This window comes from Aulonocara stuartgranti (genome assembly GCF_965226115.1).
Source record: "Aulonocara stuartgranti genome assembly, chromosome: 6".
Classification (NCBI taxonomy): Eukaryota; Metazoa; Chordata; class Actinopteri; order Cichliformes; family Cichlidae; genus Aulonocara; species Aulonocara stuartgranti.
This window is the reverse complement of record NC_138944.1, coordinates 23,381,283-23,399,976: the sequence shown is the minus strand read 5'-3', so window position 1 is coordinate 23,399,976 and position 18,694 is coordinate 23,381,283. Positions and strand designations below refer to the sequence as shown.

Sequence of the window (18,694 nt, the reverse complement as noted above, 5' to 3'; positions counted from 1 at the left end):
TGCCTGAGAGTGATTGCAGTCGGTCTGAGTTGGACTGCAACTGTTTTGAGTCAGGTTGCCTCCAAGGAGGCAGTTTATTATTTTCCTTTCCTAGTTGGACAGATGGCTGTTGTTTTGTTTTTACTGTAGTGTGCTGGGCCATTAATGGCTCAGGGGCTGCAGCGTATCTGCGCCAACACCTAAGGCCAACGTGGAATCACCGGTCAGACTAACATAAAGAAAGAATCTGTTAAATTACACATTTGTATTCATTAAGTCACAGACAATGAAAACAAGCAGAAATCAAGATGTAATATTTTTATAATTTTATTGATGTTAAATTAAAGTCCCAGCTTAGTTATGTTATCAGTGCAAGTCACTTCAATCTGTATAGCACCAAAGGAAACAATGGTGTTTTCAAGGTGCTTCACACTGTAAGGTAACAACTTACAGTATTAAAAAGAAAACCCCAAAAGAACAAACCCCTCTGAGCAAGCACGAGGCAACAGTGGGAAGGAAAAACTCCCTTTTAAGAGGAAGAAACCTTCGACAGAACCAGGCTCAGGGCGGGGTGGCCATCTGCCGCGACCATTCCTGGGGATTTCAAAAATGACTTGATCTGATCTAAATGTAAAACTAGCTCATTTAAAGTGTCCAGTGAGTTTTAGAAAATATTTTGCTGTTGATATCACGATGTCACTATAAAGTGGAAACTTTGTTTCTTCCCTTACACCTCCCAAAAAATGCCCGCACCGATGAGAAGCACTTAGATATGCAACTTGGTTCTGTGAATATCTTTCTTTTGAAAGTTTTAACAATATCTTCATCAAGATTTTGGAAGTTTAATTGCCAGAATGTCACCAAAGATGCATGCTTCCATCTTTTACAGAGGGATTTGAAAACCCTCTCGCTGAGTTTCTTGAACTTCTCTGGTGGGATTTTGTCGTATCTGGCCCTGATTTCAGTCCAGATTTTCATGGTAAGCCGGTTGGAGATAGCTTCAGCACTTTCAATGCTCAAGACTGTGCCTGATTTTTTTGAAACCTGGGAAATCAGTCCTTCCACAAAGATTTCCACTGAAAATCTGCATCTTTCTTTCTTTTCATATGATTCCAGTCTATCAGTAACTGTTACTGCCAACAGGTGTTCTTGGAATACTGAAGTAGTTATGATATTAAATATTGGTTGTTCCATTAAATTCATTGAATCCTCCTCCCCACTCCTCCCCATTTCCAATGATATTAGTGACAATTTATGTAATTTGTCACAAATATCAGTGAAAATCGCATTAGCAATGCAGTCAAAATAATTCTGCACTTTTCGGTCTAAATGCAAATCCATCCCCTTGAATTTGTCCAAGAGTAGATCCAACAAACGTTTTTGGTGAGAATGAGGGCACTTTAAAAGTTTACCAAGCTTTGAAAGCACAGCCTGAATTAATGTCTCTAACCATCTTTCAAAGTCTGTTTTTTCAGGTGGCTCACAGTCTACAGAAGATCTGTGATGCTGTATCTTTTTATATGACTCCGTTTGACTTACGTTTGTTAACGGTGGGATGCTGGCTTCATGTTCAACACAGGATTTCTGCTGCTGGGGATCTGGAATTGGATTGTTTTCTGGTTTTGCAGCACTGTGTTGGTCAGCATTTTGACAGCTTTCTTCTGTGTTAGCTGTTTCTTGGCTGTTAGCATCTATATTCTGTGCTGTATCAAACTCCTGCTCAGCAGAATCGTCCAAAAATTTCACACGTGACAAAACCGTTTTGGGTTTTGCAGCACTGTGTTGGTCAGCATTTTGACAGCTTTCTTCTGTGTTAGCTGTTTCTTGGCTGTTAGCATCTATATTCTGTGCTGTATCAAACTCCTGCTCAGCAGAATCGTCCAAAAATTTCACACGTGACAAAACCGTTTTGCCAGTAGTGGTGTGGACAGAACAGTTTTCATGTACAGGGGAGTTCTGGGAAGACCTCAGCGGTGATACTGCTAGTGACTGTTCACACAGGTCCATTACGTCCTCTACAAAACCTACAAGCCGCTTAGCGGTGACGCAATCCGGATAGCCTGCGGTAAGCTCTAACAACTGCTTGTTCGAAAAACTACTGACCAAGTTATCCAAGAGGGATACCAAAGCATGTACTGTAGAATTATCCCCATTGGTCTGAACTGTTTCATCATTTGTCATTGTGTTACAGTTCGAGCTTGCCATTTCACTTTTTTGTTTTTTATGTCTAAAATGTTGTTTTGTGTTAAACTCCGTGTTTGAACGTTTAAAGCGCTGCTGTCCCGCTGTGTGAATGCGTTTCAACTGAACAGCCAGGTCTATATATAAGGTCGGTTTAAGGTTTCTTTGTAACGTCACCTGACGTTTCTTTGTAACGTCACCAGTCAAAGGACTGGCCCGCCCCGTCATAACGAAAGGGGCGGGACAAATCTGTTGCTTAGCAACTGAAAAAAAGGCACACCGCGCTGAATGCTACATCCGGCCTGCGACGGTACACCGCCTCCGCACCACCGTTTAAACATGAAGTGTGGATGTTAGAAGATCCCAAATATGGTGAGCTACTGGGAAATTACTCACGTTTTTGTTCTTGAGAGTGAGCGATAATAAGCGACATTTTATTGAGAAATTACAGTAGTCTGTCTACAAAAACTACAAAAATGACCTAAATAAGACAGAAGTACACATTCATTTTTATCGTTTTGTCAACAACAGGGCGCATGAGGTTTGTTCAGTATTTGTTGTGTCTACAAGGCTCAGGCGCCCCCATGAAGTGTCTTATTTGTATAGTTGAAAGCATTATAAAGGAACGCAAAACTAAATTACATATAATTATAATTCTTGGCACTTTCTGGTGTGTGTGAGTTAGTGTTTCTCTTTTATGATTTGTGGGTCCAGCATCAAATTTAGAATCCTTCCCATCACACATGAGGTCTTGAATAATCATCTTATTTTAAAGACCTCGTAGTTTGATAGTTTGCTCTCAGACTGTGGGCTTCCTTGTGGTTTTTAGAATATTTAGAAGTAGAAGGGGATCATCCTTCTGTGGAACCAGCTCCCAGTTTGAATGCAGGAGACGGACACTATCTCTACTTTTAAGATTAAGTTTCAAAGTTACCTTTTTGCCAACGCATATAGCTAGGGCTGAATCAGGTGACCATGAATCCTCCCTTAGTTACCCTGGGACTACCCTGCTGGGGGATTCCCACCATGTGTTTATACACCTCTCTGCATTCAATAATTAGTTCTTGTTCATCTCTGGCTCTCGTCCACAGTGTGTCTTTTGTCCCCTTTTTCGTCTCCTCATCCCCAAAGGGTCGCAGCGGGCTGCCCCTCCCTGACCGTGGTTCTGCCAGAGGGTGCTTCCTGTTAAAAGTGAGTTGTTCCTTCCCACTGTATTGAGGTTTTTTCTTTTTAATTGTAGACTTTCTACCTTACAATCTATACCACCTCGAGGAGACTGTTGTTGTGATTCAGCTCTGCATAAATACAATTAAATCGAATTAAGTGGGTTCAGCTGTTTTGTGAAATAAATGTGAGTGACATGGTAAGTAATAGCCTGCATGTAACTCATGGTAAGAAGAGCAATATCGCCCCCTCCTGGTTCAACCTTTTTTTCTTTGCAGTAATCTTTCCAATAATAATACATATGCACTAACCTCATGCTTGCTGTTAACAATAGCCTAAAGACACAAAATCAAGTTTAGTTTTTTCCTTAAGTTTATGTTTTTTTTTTATATGGTTGGCATTTATTTTGTTTCTTTTTAATAATTATATTGATTCTATTGATTGTTTGCCAAGCACTGAGGTCTCTGCTTAGACTGTGCTACTGGGATCACTGATTTAAAAATGAGGCAAAAGCACCAAAGTTGTGCTCAAAAATAGTACAGTGAGCTACAACCTGTTGCTGTAGTAATTCTAACACACTTATTGTTTTTAAATACATACATGTTTAGTTCTTTTAAACCTAATTATATATATATATATTTTTGCAAAAGTGTCACCTAAACACCCAAATATACGTAATTCAAAACTTACTTTAATTATTACCCATTTGGCTGGTAACATGGACCCAGTCTGATGGATAGTTACTGAACAGATAGTCTTTTCTTTAAAGGCTGCATTCAGAGCAAATCATTGTAAAAACAAGACAAGTCAATAAAAAACAAGTAATAACTATAATACTAAACTACAATAGAGAGAAAATCCAGTAAATATAATTATATTATGTAAAAAATATACAAATATTTACCTCTAATTTAAAAAGACATTACAAGGGTACTAGTTTCATTTTAATCTAAACATAATCTAAATTGACACTAAATCAGTTTAAATATTACAGCTGAAGGTGATTTTAATAAATGTACTGCTGCTTGACTTTGTTTTACTACTGCAGTATAATTTATCATGTACAAAAGCTCCAAATGTTGTTTCTCTGACTTAATGTTCTGATGACGTTTGTGTTACTTTGCAGGAAATAGTCAGGACCCAGATGAACCTGTGCTGGAATTCAGTGTGGGTGAGTAATATGAGCATTTATGAAGGCTGTCCATGACCTGTAATTAAATTTAGCGTCATTAGTGCCACTCATTGCAAGTGACAGTGCACATGCTTTCAGCATGGAGTCTGCTCTTATGGTAGCAAAATAAATTCAGAAAATCTCCATCAAAAAGCAGCTCAGCAGCAGAAATATATATGGTCAGCTGGTTGTGAGTTAATGAGCATGTGAAATCAGTGTGAACATTTTGAAACAACAACTCTCCAACCTCGTAATTGTAAGACTGCCTGTGCAGCCACAGGAGCCTTCAGAGAGTCTTCCTGCTTGTCTCTTGGGTTGATTTGCTCATGTTTTCTCACCCAGTCAATGACTGTAAAAGGGCTGGACTAATTGGAGGCAGGTGTAATTGATTGCACTGATATGCTAGTCTACTTATAGCCCACATTACAAACACTGCTGTGTTATTTTGTCGCTCTGTGCAGGCTTTCTACTTACAGGGTGGTGGGTCTCAGAGGACAATTGCTACCCCTGTTGAAGTGAACAACGTGTGGAGTGCAACTGGCTTTGTGGCATAGCTGGCTCTGGCCTTGGACTGTGTGTTTTTACTTTGTACCTAAATGGGACACTGGACTTTTAACTACTATTCATTGTGTTTATAAATAAAATTTTAGAATTTTATTGACTGTCATCTTTTTGCCCACGGTGGAGACGGTTGGTCAGACCTAGAATCTGTGTGTGTGTGTGTGTCATCAGCAGGGTTTTGCATAAAAGAGTGTGAGCAGGTCAAAAGGTCAATTCATTTATTGTCGTTTTATGGCAGCACCCTCTAGTGGCCTTGAAGCAAACAGTCTCCTAACTAAGCCATGGCATCTCTGGTCTCTCCTACTTTTGTGTGCTCTGCTGGAGGAGCAGCATTGGATCTAGTGATACTGAGTAAGCTGATTAGGACAGGCCTGGAGAAATGTGGTTTGCATGAAGTATCAGGAAAAAAACAACCTTGTATTGTAAAATAATAATACACGAATAATAAATACTTTTCATGACATTCAGATTTCTGGACTCACGAGTTCATAGAACATTAATGTTACGAAACATTGAGAAGTCTTAAAACTACATTGTATACTTATTATTTATTTACTTTAATCAGATTTGACTGGTATTTTTAAACATTACGTTTTTGTTCCTTCAACTATTGTATTTAAGCTTATGACTCACTCACAGTATGTTTATATAACTGCCTAAAAAACGGTGAGGATGTGGCCGCAGTGGCTGAGAAGCAAGAACTTTGCTTTGTCTTTTTTTTTTTTTTTTTTTTTTTAAATTGGGAAGCATAAATGAACATACCAGAAAACCCTGCACGAAGGAGCCATATTTGTTTTTTGTGTGTGCATAAGATGAAGCTTTAGTATTATTACACATATGATAAGGATGTTAGCATGCAACACACAAACTCAAGTGGTGTTGCCAAGATAGTTGCTGACTGGCAAGAAACTTCTAGAAGAAATCTGGTGACAGTCCAAAGCACAAATGAACATGTTTAATACTCGTGCAAGACCCTGTGGGAAGGTGCCAGATTGCTGTATTTTGTGTGAATCAGGAAAAGTGCACGGTGATGACTAAAGCTTATAAAACATCTCTCTCCTTATGTGTGCATATATGAGAAAGAAAATTCTGCCAAAGCAACTTTAGCTTCTTGCAAGCATCAGTACACAAAGGATGCTAACACAAAGCTAGCCAAGAACCAAGAGTGATTTTAAAGTTGAACGTATGCCGACCCCAGCAGCCAAAGGGAGCTCCGGGGAGAGCTTCTTGGGGTCCAGTGATGTGTCCTGAAGAGACGACATGAGCTCTCCCTCCTGTAGGCCCACCCCAGCAGTAGGTGCTGTCTGTCTCATTCCGAGTTAACTGCTACTCCTCTACATCTAAACGAGCCAGTTGAGGAGGTTCAGGCATCTGACAAGGGTGCCTCTTGAACGCCTCCTGGGTGAGATGTTCCAGGCATGTCCCACCAGGACAGACAGGACACACCCAGGACATGTTGGGGAGATCACAGCACTCAGCAGAGAATGCCTCAGTGTCCCCCAAATAATGGAGGAGCTGGCTCGGGAGAGTAAGGTCTGGGTCTTCTCTGCTTATGCTACTGCCACCGAAACTGGACACCAGATAAGCTCAGAAAAATGAACAACCTGTTTAAATAAAGGTTAATTTAAAAAAAAATGTTTGTCATTAGCTAGTCTGTGTACATGTACTTCTTCTCCAGTGTTGAAATTGTTAAACTCACAACCTGCACATTTTCTGGTTGCATCATCAAATAAATACCCCCAAAAGTAGTCTGAGTACTTTTACACTGGTTTTATGCTGCGATATTTTCAAAGTCTTTCACTGAACACATTCAGTCACACATTGTTCATAATTTATTGGAAGTTTATTGTTTAATGTCCTGTCTAAATAACTTCAGTCACCATTTGTATTCATTAATGAATAACTGACTTCCAATATTAAAAGAAATAGAAACTGTTGTGCTGTTGTTCACGTAGAAGGGCCTGCTGCTGGATGTCCAGACTTTGTGCGTCAGCAGGAGGGTCAGGGTACAGGGTTCGAACCTCCTCATGAGATGTCGTATCTGCTGGATAAAAGCAAGCTACATCACATCAGGGATTGTCCTAGAGCTGCCCTACAGTAACAATCAACTGATTAATATATGAAATACTTGCAGTAGCACAATAATAAACACAAAGCAAAAAAGTGTTTAGTGAAGATAAAAAACCTCATCAAAGTTTTAGTTTGGATAAAGGGAGACAGAGCACCAATCTAAACAAGTCTAAACCATCTGGCACCTCCACACTTGTAAGAACAGCATGACCAAAGTGATTGTAGGAGGAAACAACCTTGACTTCCTTTACATAGCTTAGTACTGAGAATAAAAGAAAAGCATGATTAGAATTATTTGTGCTTCTTCTTCTTTCGGCTGCTCCCTTTAGAGGTCGCTACAGTGGATCATCCGCCTCCATCTCTCTATTTCTAGCATCCTCCTCAGTCACACCAACCCCCTGCATGTCCACCTTCACTACATCCACAAATCCTTTCTGTGGTTGTCTGAAAACATCATCCACGGAGACTCTTGCCTGATCTCATCTGTCAGCCTCTCCATCACCAGTGCAAACAAGAAGGGGCTCAGAGCCTCTCTCTGATGTAATCTCAACCCATCACATACTTCTCTGCCCCTCAGGACTTTCTTATGCAGCACCACAGTTACTCTCTTCGCACCTTATCATAGCCTTCACTCCTACCCTCTCTATGCCTCCCGTCTCCATCCTCTTCAGAGTTGCCTCACTTCCTTCTCTAATTCAATTTTCGTCCAAAGTACTCCTTCTCCCTTCTCAACACACTTTCTTCACATTAGCACATTTCCATCTCTATACTTGGTTACTCTCTTCCAGCACAATTTATGTGCCTTGCCATTCATTAAAAATCATTTTCTCCTTAGTGTCCAGCCTCACATACAACTCACTACAAGCCTTTTCCTGTGCCAGTGACACCTCTCTCTTTGCTGTGCACCTAGCCTTTTAGTACTCCTTCCTTCAGCTCCCTGACTATCCCACTCTTTCTTTGCCAGTCTCTTCCTTGAATACATTCCTGAATCTGTTATTATTTGTGCAATGAAAATTAAATCAAGAAAGATTTTGCTTTTACAGTCTCACTGCAGGTTGATACATTATAAGCACGCCTGTGGTTCACATAAGCATTAAAAGCTTGTATTACTCCCTGATGTTTTGCCTGTTAGCATGTGCAGCAGCTGGAGAAGGACTCCTAGCTGAAGACAGGACAGCTTCTCGATGTGCAGATTGGTCGTCTTCTACGAAGAAGCAAAGGAGAAAAACCCCAAATTAAACAGAACAACTACTTCTAATAACAAACAGACGTCTCTCTAAAACCGTGGCAGCAGTTCACCATGTCAAATGCTTTCTTGTCGTGCACAGTGACTATAACAATCAGCCCCACTGGCTGCACTGTCCTGCAGTGACATAAGTTAATTCAGCATTGCTATAAAACAATGAGGCTATTACGTTTGACCTGTACTTGCAGAATACATTCCAAAGCTTTTGTTTCCTAAAGCATTCGTCCTTCTTTGTGAGCAGTTTGTGACAAAAGAAAAGCCCAGAAACAGGCACCAGTTCAAATGCATTTCTCAGATGATTTGCTGTAAACTTGAATACAAGCACAGATGAATAAATGTCTTGTAAAACATTGTACTGAATACATTCTTCACTACGAATATCAAATTAAGATCACACGTTAACAGCCCAGAGTTAGTATCGTGTCTTTGCCTCACCACATCTGGGGGTTAACTGGGTTAAATTCAACATAGCAGCGTCTCTAAATGACTGATTCTAAGCCTGGCACAAAAGATAGAAATCCCTGTTGTTCTGGCATCTTATTCCTGCACACATTACCCTGCTGTTCAGTGGTGCCTGACTGCAATACCTGTTTACCAGATTGTAGTGGGTCTCGTGTGAATCTGTGCAACCCATCTGAACCTCCAGTTGTCACCGCTCTTTCCTCAGACACCAACGTAAGGCTGACAGCAAACTGAACACTTCCTGTTGATCATCTGAAGCACGACAGGGGACTGAAGGCAGGGCAGGGATCAGGAAAATAAAGGTTTATAATTTGCACAAATCTTACCCTGCTGGCTGGGAATTTCATTGGGTGGTGGGTGGTTTGGTGCTGACACTGAGCAATTCTGTGAATGCATTTTTATTTATTTATAGAGTTGTCATACAGGGCAAAATGTGAAAAAATTTGCAGTCTTTGCAATGAGTTACTCAGAGTTCTAGACGAGCGCTGGCTAAAAACAGAGGAGGGCCTAGATGGCGCAAGATTTGCCAGCTTTTTCTGCAAGGTTGGGATGGGCGGAGAGGGCTGCCTCTGCAGGACGACAACTAGATTCTTTCTTTGTCATTCTTTGACAACGACACAGCGAGCTGAAGCACTCCTGTCTTTTCAGGCTTACTGTACCTCATAATTCAACCGTGAGTCTCTCTCCACCCTGGTGGCCTGAGGTACCTTCTTAGTCTCTTTTTCCTGCCTCACCACCTTTTCCTCCTTCTGCTGACGTGTTTCAGCTTCATGGATCCTGCCTTGGTTTTTCAGCTTATGCTGCAGAGTAGATAAAACTATCTCTCAAAGTCCACTCCATTGTGATACATATATATTTAACATTACTGTTTCTCATTTTCTAAAGCTTAAAACAACACTAATTTGCTTTAAGACCAAGAGTGCAGCAGGTCAACTATCACAGTAAATATAAGGACTTTTTGTTAATAGGTTGTTGCATTTGCTTTGTAATGCTGACTTCACACAAACTGGACGGCAACACGTTTTTCAACTCGAGCAATCTAAACATCACCACAGTTAAATCAAACCAGTCGTCGTCTGATTTTTGTTATGTTTAAAAACTATAGTGTCACCGTCTGCCTGAGAAATATTCTGCTACAAGTGGGCTTTGGTATTGTTTTTCTCTCCCTCTATCGCCTGGGCGGAGGCCATTGTGGGCTCCCGCCTTTGGCCTACATACCTGGGAGATGGTGAACACCTGCGTCTCATTAACCAGCCTCTACTTACGGGAAGAAGTTAGACTGCTCTTTGCTGGATTGTTGCTTGACTCATGTTAGTGAAGTCCTGGCTAGGACACTAGTAATCTAGTTCTCTTGGATTTTGAATCTTGTGCTAACACGTCGTTTCCCTGTGTACAGACACCCTGGACCTGCCCTTGTTCCTTACAGAAATTCTGGTACGAGAGAGGAGTGAGAGACTGGTGAGACGCCAAGAGAGACAGAAGGAGAGTGAGTGTGTTCCCCTTGCTTTTCCCTGCAGATTCCCTGGAGACCTGATCCCTGCATCCTTGTCTATAGCACTTTGACACTGTCGCACATTTAACTTGGTCTAACACAGGGCCATATAGGTTTTTCCCCTCTTAATAATAAACAACTTAATTTAGGAATTGCATTTTGTGTTTATTTGTGTCATCTTTGTTTAATATTTAAATGTATTCATCAATGTCAGAGAAAGCTCACATACTCAATACCAACAAGAAGAAAGAACTACAAATGACTAAAGTTGCAGTGAGGAAGTGAGATCTGACTAATGACAGGAAGTAAAAAGAGTCATCAGTTCAGAGACTGTGACGGTTGAGATCGACAACAAGAAAGACGTGAGGCAGAGAAGCACGATGGATGAATTCAGATGGATTCAAATGTTTTTATCTCTGATGCTGATGATTCTGATTCCAGGTAAGGATACAGGAAACATTTTATTAGCAACAAAACTAAATATTATCAGTATTACTATGGTCAATAAACTTTACAGTAAATAAGAAAGCTGAGCATGTACTGTTGTTTTAGGGAAATATGGGACATGTTTACAGACCCGAGTCTAAAATCTTCGCTCTGATTGTAAAACTGCTGCATTCTAATTTATCTTTCATATTTCTCATCAATCTTCTCAACAGTATCTGAAACTGAAATATCCATTTTTATGAAAGTTGGAGATGACGTCACTCTGCCTTGTCTAAATGTGATAGATGAGCAGAATAACTGTGACAGTACTGAATGGACCTTTGTTTCAAGACACAAAACAACAGTAGAGCTGATCACACTTGGACAGACAAAGTCAAATCAGACAGACTGAGTGTTACAGCGAACTGTTCTCTGGTTATTAAGAAGCTCACATTTGAGGAAGTTGGTCTTTATTCATGCCTACAGTACAAATTAGGAGAAATACAAACTCTAAACGCTCTGGTTCATCTGTCTCAGGTTAATCTTTTTATTATTAGTCATTGGGAAGCACCTACAAAGAAATCCGTCACAATGAGAACCTGTTCAAACCATTTGATTTTGTGACCAAAGGTGCTGGTGTAATGACTTGTAATTGTGACAGCCCTGACACTTTGATATAAGTACTTGCTTTTGATGAATATATTATCTGTTTTGATTAAGGGACTTGCTTTTGAAGCATTGACTACTTATTTTGAGCAACTGACTTTTCTTTTTGATGAGGTGACTCACTTTTGCGAGTTATCCACCATGTTTTGCAGTTTGCACCAATTGTTTTGAGAAGAGCCTTAGTAGTGGTGCAGAGATCAATTTTGTTGTGAGAAATGCACCAAAGCAACTGATAAAAACTGTAAACTGCTCTGTGGTGACATATGGACAGTGTCATCACACCGTGAATTGGCTGATTAAACGTCAAGATATGAACAAAGATGACAAAGAAATACTGACCTCACAGACTGACTGCTCCACTACTGTGACCCTTTGGAAGTCTCACTATATCTATCCATCAAGATATGAGAAAATGAAGTGTGACGTGACTGATGCTAACACAGGAAGTGTGCAGCTGTTTACCTTTAGCTGTCAGACCTCAGATGAGGAAACAGGTGAGCTCACGATCAGCTGTTTAAAACAACTAAAAATAGCTAAAATATTAATTAGATGTATTTCAGGTGTTTGGGCAAAATAGCTTTTGTTGTGTTTATAATTTTGGGGCGATCATGGCTCAAGAGTTGGCAGTTTGTCTTGTAATCGGAAGGTTGCCGGTTCGAGCCCCGGCTCCGTCAGTCTCGGTCGTTGTGTCCTTGGGCAAGACACTTCACCTGTTGCCTACTGGTGGTGGTCAGAGGGCCCGGTGGTGCCAGTGTCCGGCAGCCTCGCCTCTGTCAGCTTGTGGGGATAGGTTAATCCAAAGTGCCCATAGGTGTGAATGCGGGAGTGAATGTGAGCGCGAATGATGTCTTTGTGTGTTGGCCCTGCGACAGACTGGCAACCTGTCCAGGGTGTACCCCGCCTCTCGCCCTATGACAGCTGGGAGAGGCTCCAGCACCCCCCGCGACCCTAAGAAGGATAAGCGGAAGCGAATGGATGGATGTATTTCTAACACGCGAACAATGTGAAAAAACTTTTGATTGTTCTTTTTTCATTTATTCAGATGACAAAAAAACAACACAGAAACCAACAAGAAAAACCAAGAGATACACAACTGAAGCAGAAGCAACCACAACAACAATGAAGGATGATTCACAAGGTACTTACATAACACATCCTTATGTCATGTAAACTCTTGTAATCCTTTTTAATGATAATATTTAGTGGAACATAATAATTTCGATTTAAATGTGCCCGATTAAATAAATGAAGAACTTAAATAAGGACGACATAAGAAGAAAAAATGAAAATGTTTCATGAGATATAATCACATTTATTTTAAAATATTTGTTTGATATAAAGTTATTGATTTTTTTATTATGTAATGCCAAGTTTGGATGTTTTCTTTTATTCAGATGTTTCTGTATCTTCGAGGTTCATTATTGTCTCAGTGGGTTTAGCAGCACTTTTAATCACTGCTGTGACAGTCAACACATGGAGCAGAACTAAAGGTAAATTTAATATTGAGGAATTTGAATGATTTTTAAGTTTGATTTGAAACAGAAAAAATGTCTTATCTCATTTTAGGTCAGAAAACACAGATGGATCAAACCACAGTAAGTAACTCAGCAAGTTAAAAGTCTTTTGGTTGTTTTTCTCATCCTTGTTATTTTCTAATAACTGCAGATGATGTTCATGAGATTATTTTGGATTTCCTGAGTTTAAGTGGTTCAGCAGATAATCGAGAGTCAGATGTCTACAACTGGGAGGATATGAAAAACCATACGTGAGAGTTTTGGAAAATTAAATTAACACTGCTTATAAATTAACGGTGAAGTTATGTTTATCTCGCATGCAAACACAGAGAAAAGTAAAAAACACAGACACAATACAAAATCCAGTAAATCCAGCAGGAGAAAGGGACAAGGAAAACTCTGGAATATTTACAAAACAGGGAGAAAGATGAAAAGCACAGATAAGGTCAGTTAAAGTAGGAAGCAATAACACAAAAAGCCATGTGACAAACCTTCAAAATAAAAGTGAAAATAACTGCATAAAAAACCTCAGATTATATCGTTTGTTTTGTTGGACGTCATTGTGGTGCATTTTCTCCTCTCAGTAAAATAAAGAGAGAAAAGAAACACTCAATGTTGGGTCTGCGCTTCAGCAGGCCCGCTAGTTCAGACTTGTTCCCGTGAACAAAGCAAGACGAACAGCTTTAACCGGGTTTTTACTTGCTAGGAAGGGGAGACCTTGGCAGTACAATAATGGTAACATTTAACAATTTCAACCTAACACTCAAAAACACAAAAGAAAAGAAAACTAAGAACTAATGGAAAGAATATAACTGAAACCACAGGTAATAATAAACACAATGCCAATTTATTTGTCTCACAATCTGATACATTTGGTTTTGGGTTTTTTGCTTGTTTTTCACAGGTACATTATGATAAAGTTGATGTTTCAATAAAGTATGAAAGCACTGGAGGCTCTGGTGTTTCTGTCAGATACCACTGATCCACAACATCAGCTCAGCAGAAAAAAACTGCTGTTGTATTATCAGTATAATCTTATCTAGTTTAATAGATTTAATCCTATTGTTACGGCTCTGGCCATCTTTTGAATCACAGTGGCTGGATTTTGCTGGCAGCTGCTGATTGGTTCCATCATCAAGTGGCTGTTTTAAAAATCCTCTCCAGCAGTCTCCCCGGCAGTAGCTGACAGCAGCAGCAGGCCCGTCCTTGGCCTCCAAACCATCTATGACAGATCTGGGTGTGTGATTTCAGAGAACTGCCAAGTTTTGTATTTAGTGTGTTGATACTTTGACTTTTAACTAAGCACTGAAGCAGAAAGAGAGAACTGCCTTATTATTTTCTATCATTTTTTTCTTGTTTATTCAATTAGTGAGTTGGGGGTAGCGCTCGGCTTTTGTTTGTTTTAGATTTCTAAATGACCGTTATGGGTTTTGTAGCATGAGTTTATTGACCGTTAAATACCATTAAATCTGTATCAGTTTCTTCCTTTTTATTGCTTACAATAATGTCATCTGGAGATAAAATGTTTTTCTATTCATTTGTTATCTGCCCACAACTAGTTTTGCTCTAAATGAATGCCTGAAAAAACTGAAAAAGCCAAGTTTGAAAACTGTAAAAAGCATCCAAAAGATAAGAAAGTTAGGCCAAAAATAAAATCAGTAGACCACACCATGAATCGTAAAACCTGAAGTAAGAGGTCAAAACACAAATGCAATATCTTGAGACATCATTTCTGAGAAATTAAAGTGATGAATGAAGAGTTGTTTATGTTGCATTACAGTGAGACATATTTTCAAGGATAGCTGTTGGCAAAGTAGGATCCAAGTGCAGAACTCAAATCCATGTTAAACTCAAAAAGCAGCTTTATTGCTGACCTTAGCAGGCCAAAATGCAAAACACAAAATAATTCAGGCAACACTAAAAACCTGGAAGTCACAAACTAGCCTCTAAGGAACATAGAACATAACAAAGAACAGAAGCAAACTGGGGCTTTAAATACACATGAGGAGATTAGGCCATAGTGGAGACTAGCAACTCAGTTGTACGGTGGCCCTGAGAGGCCACTGCAACTTAAGAAAACACCAGCAATAAGAAAAATGCTGCAAAAGCACACAAAACACAACGAAAAGAGGAAAAACGACAACGGAAATAGGAAAAAACTGATTTCCAAAAGCACAACGTGTTTCTGGGGAGACAATAACCCGACGGACCAGTTGCAGGAACCAAATATGCTAAGAATTGCGCTGGGAGACACTTAAAAGAAGTGGAGGATTTATCGGTTTTGTGAGGAAAGAAAAGATGAGTGGTATATGTGTTAGCCTAACTATTAGCCTAAAAATCCATCATCAGTATTATATGAATCATGATAAAACACACCTAGCATGTTTTGCGTTGTGAGTGCGAATGGTTGTCTGTCTCTGTGTGTTGGCCCTGCGACAGACTGGCGACCTGTCCAGGGTGAACCCCACCTCTCGCCTTATGACAGCTGGGATAGGCTCCAGCAACCCCGCGACACTAAAAAGGATAAGTGGATGGATGGATATTACTGAGGAGTCAGCATGTTTTTCTCTTCATTGTTTAGGTGGATCCTGAAGTTTCCTATGTCACCATCAGCAACACCTAGAAAACCAAGATAAGGTGTTTTGTTTAGTGATATGTTTGTTTGTTTGTTATTATTTTATCTATATATCAGACAGCTTTTTTCAGGTCGTGTTGATGATGAAATGATGCAGTGACTTCTGCTCTAGTGTCAATTTTAAAATAACATAGTTCAAGCTGTTGAAAAAAATGAATTTGCATTTAATGGAAAGACAATTCTTGAATATTGTTTATGGGTCCAACAGATTTAAAGAAACACCAGTTTTTGGGACAGTGCCCAGCTACATTATAATACACTTATTTTTCCTTTTTTTAAATGAAAATATAATTGGTACCAGGAGTTCTTTGCTATGGATATGAGCAGTTGCTCTAAGAGAAGGCTGGATAGAAAACATACAACTAAAACTATTGCTATTGCTAGACTATTGAACAGCACACAGGATTCAGTGCCATGGTCCTAGAGTTTTGAGTTGTATTTGAGTTTCAAATTTGTGTTCTGAAGATCTTCCTTAGCTTCTATTTTTATTATTTATTACCTGTTTTTACTGTTCATCTTATTTTGAATTTTTCCTCTGTCAAAAGAAAAGAAATCCAAAGTATTGAAAGGAATCTATGCTCTTTATTTTGTTCTCATTTTTATGATGATGGGTAGGTTGACAGTTGAGGTCAGGCAGGAGTCTCTGGTCTATTATGTTTGTGGACAACATTAAGAAACAGGTGAAAGACGGCCTGTAGCGGTGGAGGAGTGTTCTGGAGAGAAGTTGTGTGAATGAGAGGGAGACAGGTTTAACAGAGATGCTGCAGGGAGTAGAGGTAATATAGGTGGAGAAATTCAAATACCTGAGGTCAATGAGCCAAAGCAACATTTATGATGTTATTATCATTGTGTAACCACATCATTTCTTTAGGGATTAATACATTTTTCTGATTCTGATTATGTTTTGTTTTTGTCATCCAGCCACTGATCAGCAACATCAACTCAGCAGAGAAAACTGCTGTTATATTATCAATGTCATCTCATCTGGTTTTATAGGTAAATATAAACTAGATGAGAACTTTAAAGCAATGTTAATAGTTTTTGTGTTTCACGCTGTTGTTATTTTAATCTGATAGAAGATGTGTATTCAAGTCTTAATCCTCTCTTATAATATGACTGTTGTTAAATGCCTTTAATGCCTTTATAGTTTGTGTAAGTGAAATATGTGCAGTGTCAAAAGTCCAGTATGAGTTTTATAACATGTCTTTCATGATGATTAAATAGAATCTGAATCAATATCTTGAATATTCTTTTTTATAGTAATGTAATCTGGAAAATATGCATTTCTATTAATTTGGTGAAATTCTATTTTTGCAGAACAAATTTTAAACTCTCACAGTTTATGTCTGAGCACTTTTTTGTGTATTATTCCTTTTATCCGCCAGAGGTCCTCAGTTTTCCAGTATTTGCACAGTCACCTGTTAGAGACTTAGAAACTTAGACTTAGAGCTTTTTATTGTCATTGTGCAGTTTCTTGCACAGCGAAATTGGGTAGCTGAACCACAAAGGTGCTAAAGTAAGAAGAGAAACCAATATACAACGAAGGCGGAAAATAAATAAATAATTAAATAAATAGAATAAAATAAAAAACAGTGTATATGTATACATATGTGAGTGGAACTATATACATGGTGTATGTGTAGGAAACATTGAAACAGACTGGGACCAAAATAATTGCACATGAGCCAAAAATATTGCACAGAACATGGAAAGACTGAGATATTGCACATAGATGATCAACAGCAGTGTCAGGGTGGATGATCGCTGGTTGCCAACCTTGACTGACTGTGAACGGTCTGTGAGGAAGTTTTTGATCCATGCACATGTGGAGGGGGGGAGTCCAAGTTTACCAGCTTGTCTATAAGAATGTCTTGGATGATAGTATTGAGCTGAAATCAACGAAGAGCATCCTTACTGATGTCCCAGGATTCTCCAGGTGATGCAGAGCGGAGTGGAGAGCAGTGGAAATTGCATCCTCTGTGGACCTATTTGCCTTGTAGGCAAACTGGTGGGGGTCAAAGCTGGGTGGGAGGCAGTCCTTTATGTGTTTTAGGACGAGCTTCTCAAAGCACTTTGCAACCACTGGAGTCAGTGCGATGGGTCTGTAGTCACTGAGGCTACTGATGGTGGTGGACTTGGGGACTGGGACTATTGTTGACAATTTCAGGCAGTGAGGGACAGAGGCATGTGTCAGGGAGAGGTTGAATAGTCTGGTGAACACAGGAGCCAGCTGGTCGGCGCAGGCTTTGAGCACTCTACCAGCAGCTTTAATGACACCACTCCCAAGACTTGTCTCAATTTTCAATTTTGTGCCTCCTCATCTCCTGTGTCCTCCTGCTCATGAGCTGCAAATCATTTTCAGTAAACCAAGTAAACCATGTTAAAGGATGTTTTAACTCAGAGGAAAGAGAGGAGAGGAGACTTGCTGCAGGAGTTATAATCAAGGATGCACAGATGTGTCCAGAAACTTTTGCTTCACAACCCTGGTACACATCTTCTGCTTGCTTGGTCACAATTTCTGTTTTAAATATATCAATAAAACACCAACAGATAGTTTGAGTCTGTCCTGCCTCCTTCCTGCTCTCCTCACACAACTGTGAAAGACTGAACACAAACTCTCTAAACCCTTAAACCGATTTCATACTGTCAGCGTTCAACAATTGTGATAATAGTTTGTGTTTCTGATGTTTAACTGTCCGTTATTATAAAGTCAAACCTCATGAGCTCTGCTGCTGTTGTAGCCACACTCTCACCAAAACACTTTCAGTTCTCAGAAACGTCTTCAGTTCAACAATGAGGAAGAGGAGCGTCTCAGACCTGCTTTATGTTCTGTAGCTGCAGCTGTGTAATCAAATGATCTATTAGACATCAAAAGTCCAACTGTGGTGGCGGAGGTGTTTGACCCTTCAACAGAACCTTGTTATGTGCTTTCATTTTCTTACATTTTAAAGAAAGAGAAGCTGCATTAATAGAAACATTTATCTTAAACTTCACACACTCAACTTCCTCAGTCGTCTGTTTATTTTCAGGGAGTGAAACACATGAAGCTTAAGTTCAGCCTTCACGAGTACAATGAGGAAGACTTATAATCACACTTCTGTCTACTTCCTGGGTGTTTAGTGGCCAG

General features: G+C 39.6%; 1 protein-coding gene across 13 annotated transcripts; it reads left to right on the top strand.

Moving 5' to 3' along the window:
• Positions 1-521: 521 nt before the first annotated feature.
• LOC309708631 (uncharacterized protein) lies at positions 522-16,803 on the top strand. 13 transcript variants are annotated; one of them, XR_014277300.1, is made up of 9 exons: positions 522-2,044; positions 3,252-3,351; positions 4,451-4,495; positions 10,231-10,320; positions 10,541-10,767; positions 12,461-12,556; positions 12,813-12,908; positions 12,985-13,013; positions 15,514-16,803. XR_014277300.1 is itself a non-coding variant. In XM_082536846.1 (9 exons), exons 5-9 carry the CDS (start codon positions 10,707-10,709, stop codon positions 16,561-16,563), a joined length of 357 nt encoding a protein of 118 aa, XP_082392972.1. In that variant the 5' UTR covers positions 2,055-2,532; positions 3,252-3,351; positions 4,451-4,495; positions 10,231-10,320; positions 10,541-10,706; the 3' UTR covers positions 16,564-16,803. The 13 variants fall into 13 exon arrangements, 6 of the variants coding, with proteins under 6 accessions (XP_082392972.1, XP_082392970.1, XP_082392974.1 ...); XM_082536846.1 differs by lacking the exon at positions 522-2,044 and adding an exon at positions 2,055-2,532 and having other exon boundaries at positions 16,489-16,803; XM_082536847.1 differs by lacking the exon at positions 522-2,044 and adding an exon at positions 3,023-3,129 and having other exon boundaries at positions 16,489-16,803.
• Positions 16,804-18,694: the final 1,891 nt, after the last annotated feature.

Bases quoted from the DNA above. Each gene is read 5' to 3' on its own strand.
- LOC309708631 (XM_082536844.1), top strand. From the start codon at position 2,511: ATGTTAGAAGATCCCAAATATG. The intron at 4,496-12,460 runs GTGAGTAATATG...TCATTTATTCAG, and splicing joins TGTGCTGGAATTCAGTGTGG to ATGACAAAAAAACAACACAG. The intron at 12,909-12,984 runs GTAAATTTAATA...ATCTCATTTTAG, and splicing joins CACATGGAGCAGAACTAAAG to GTCAGAAAACACAGATGGAT.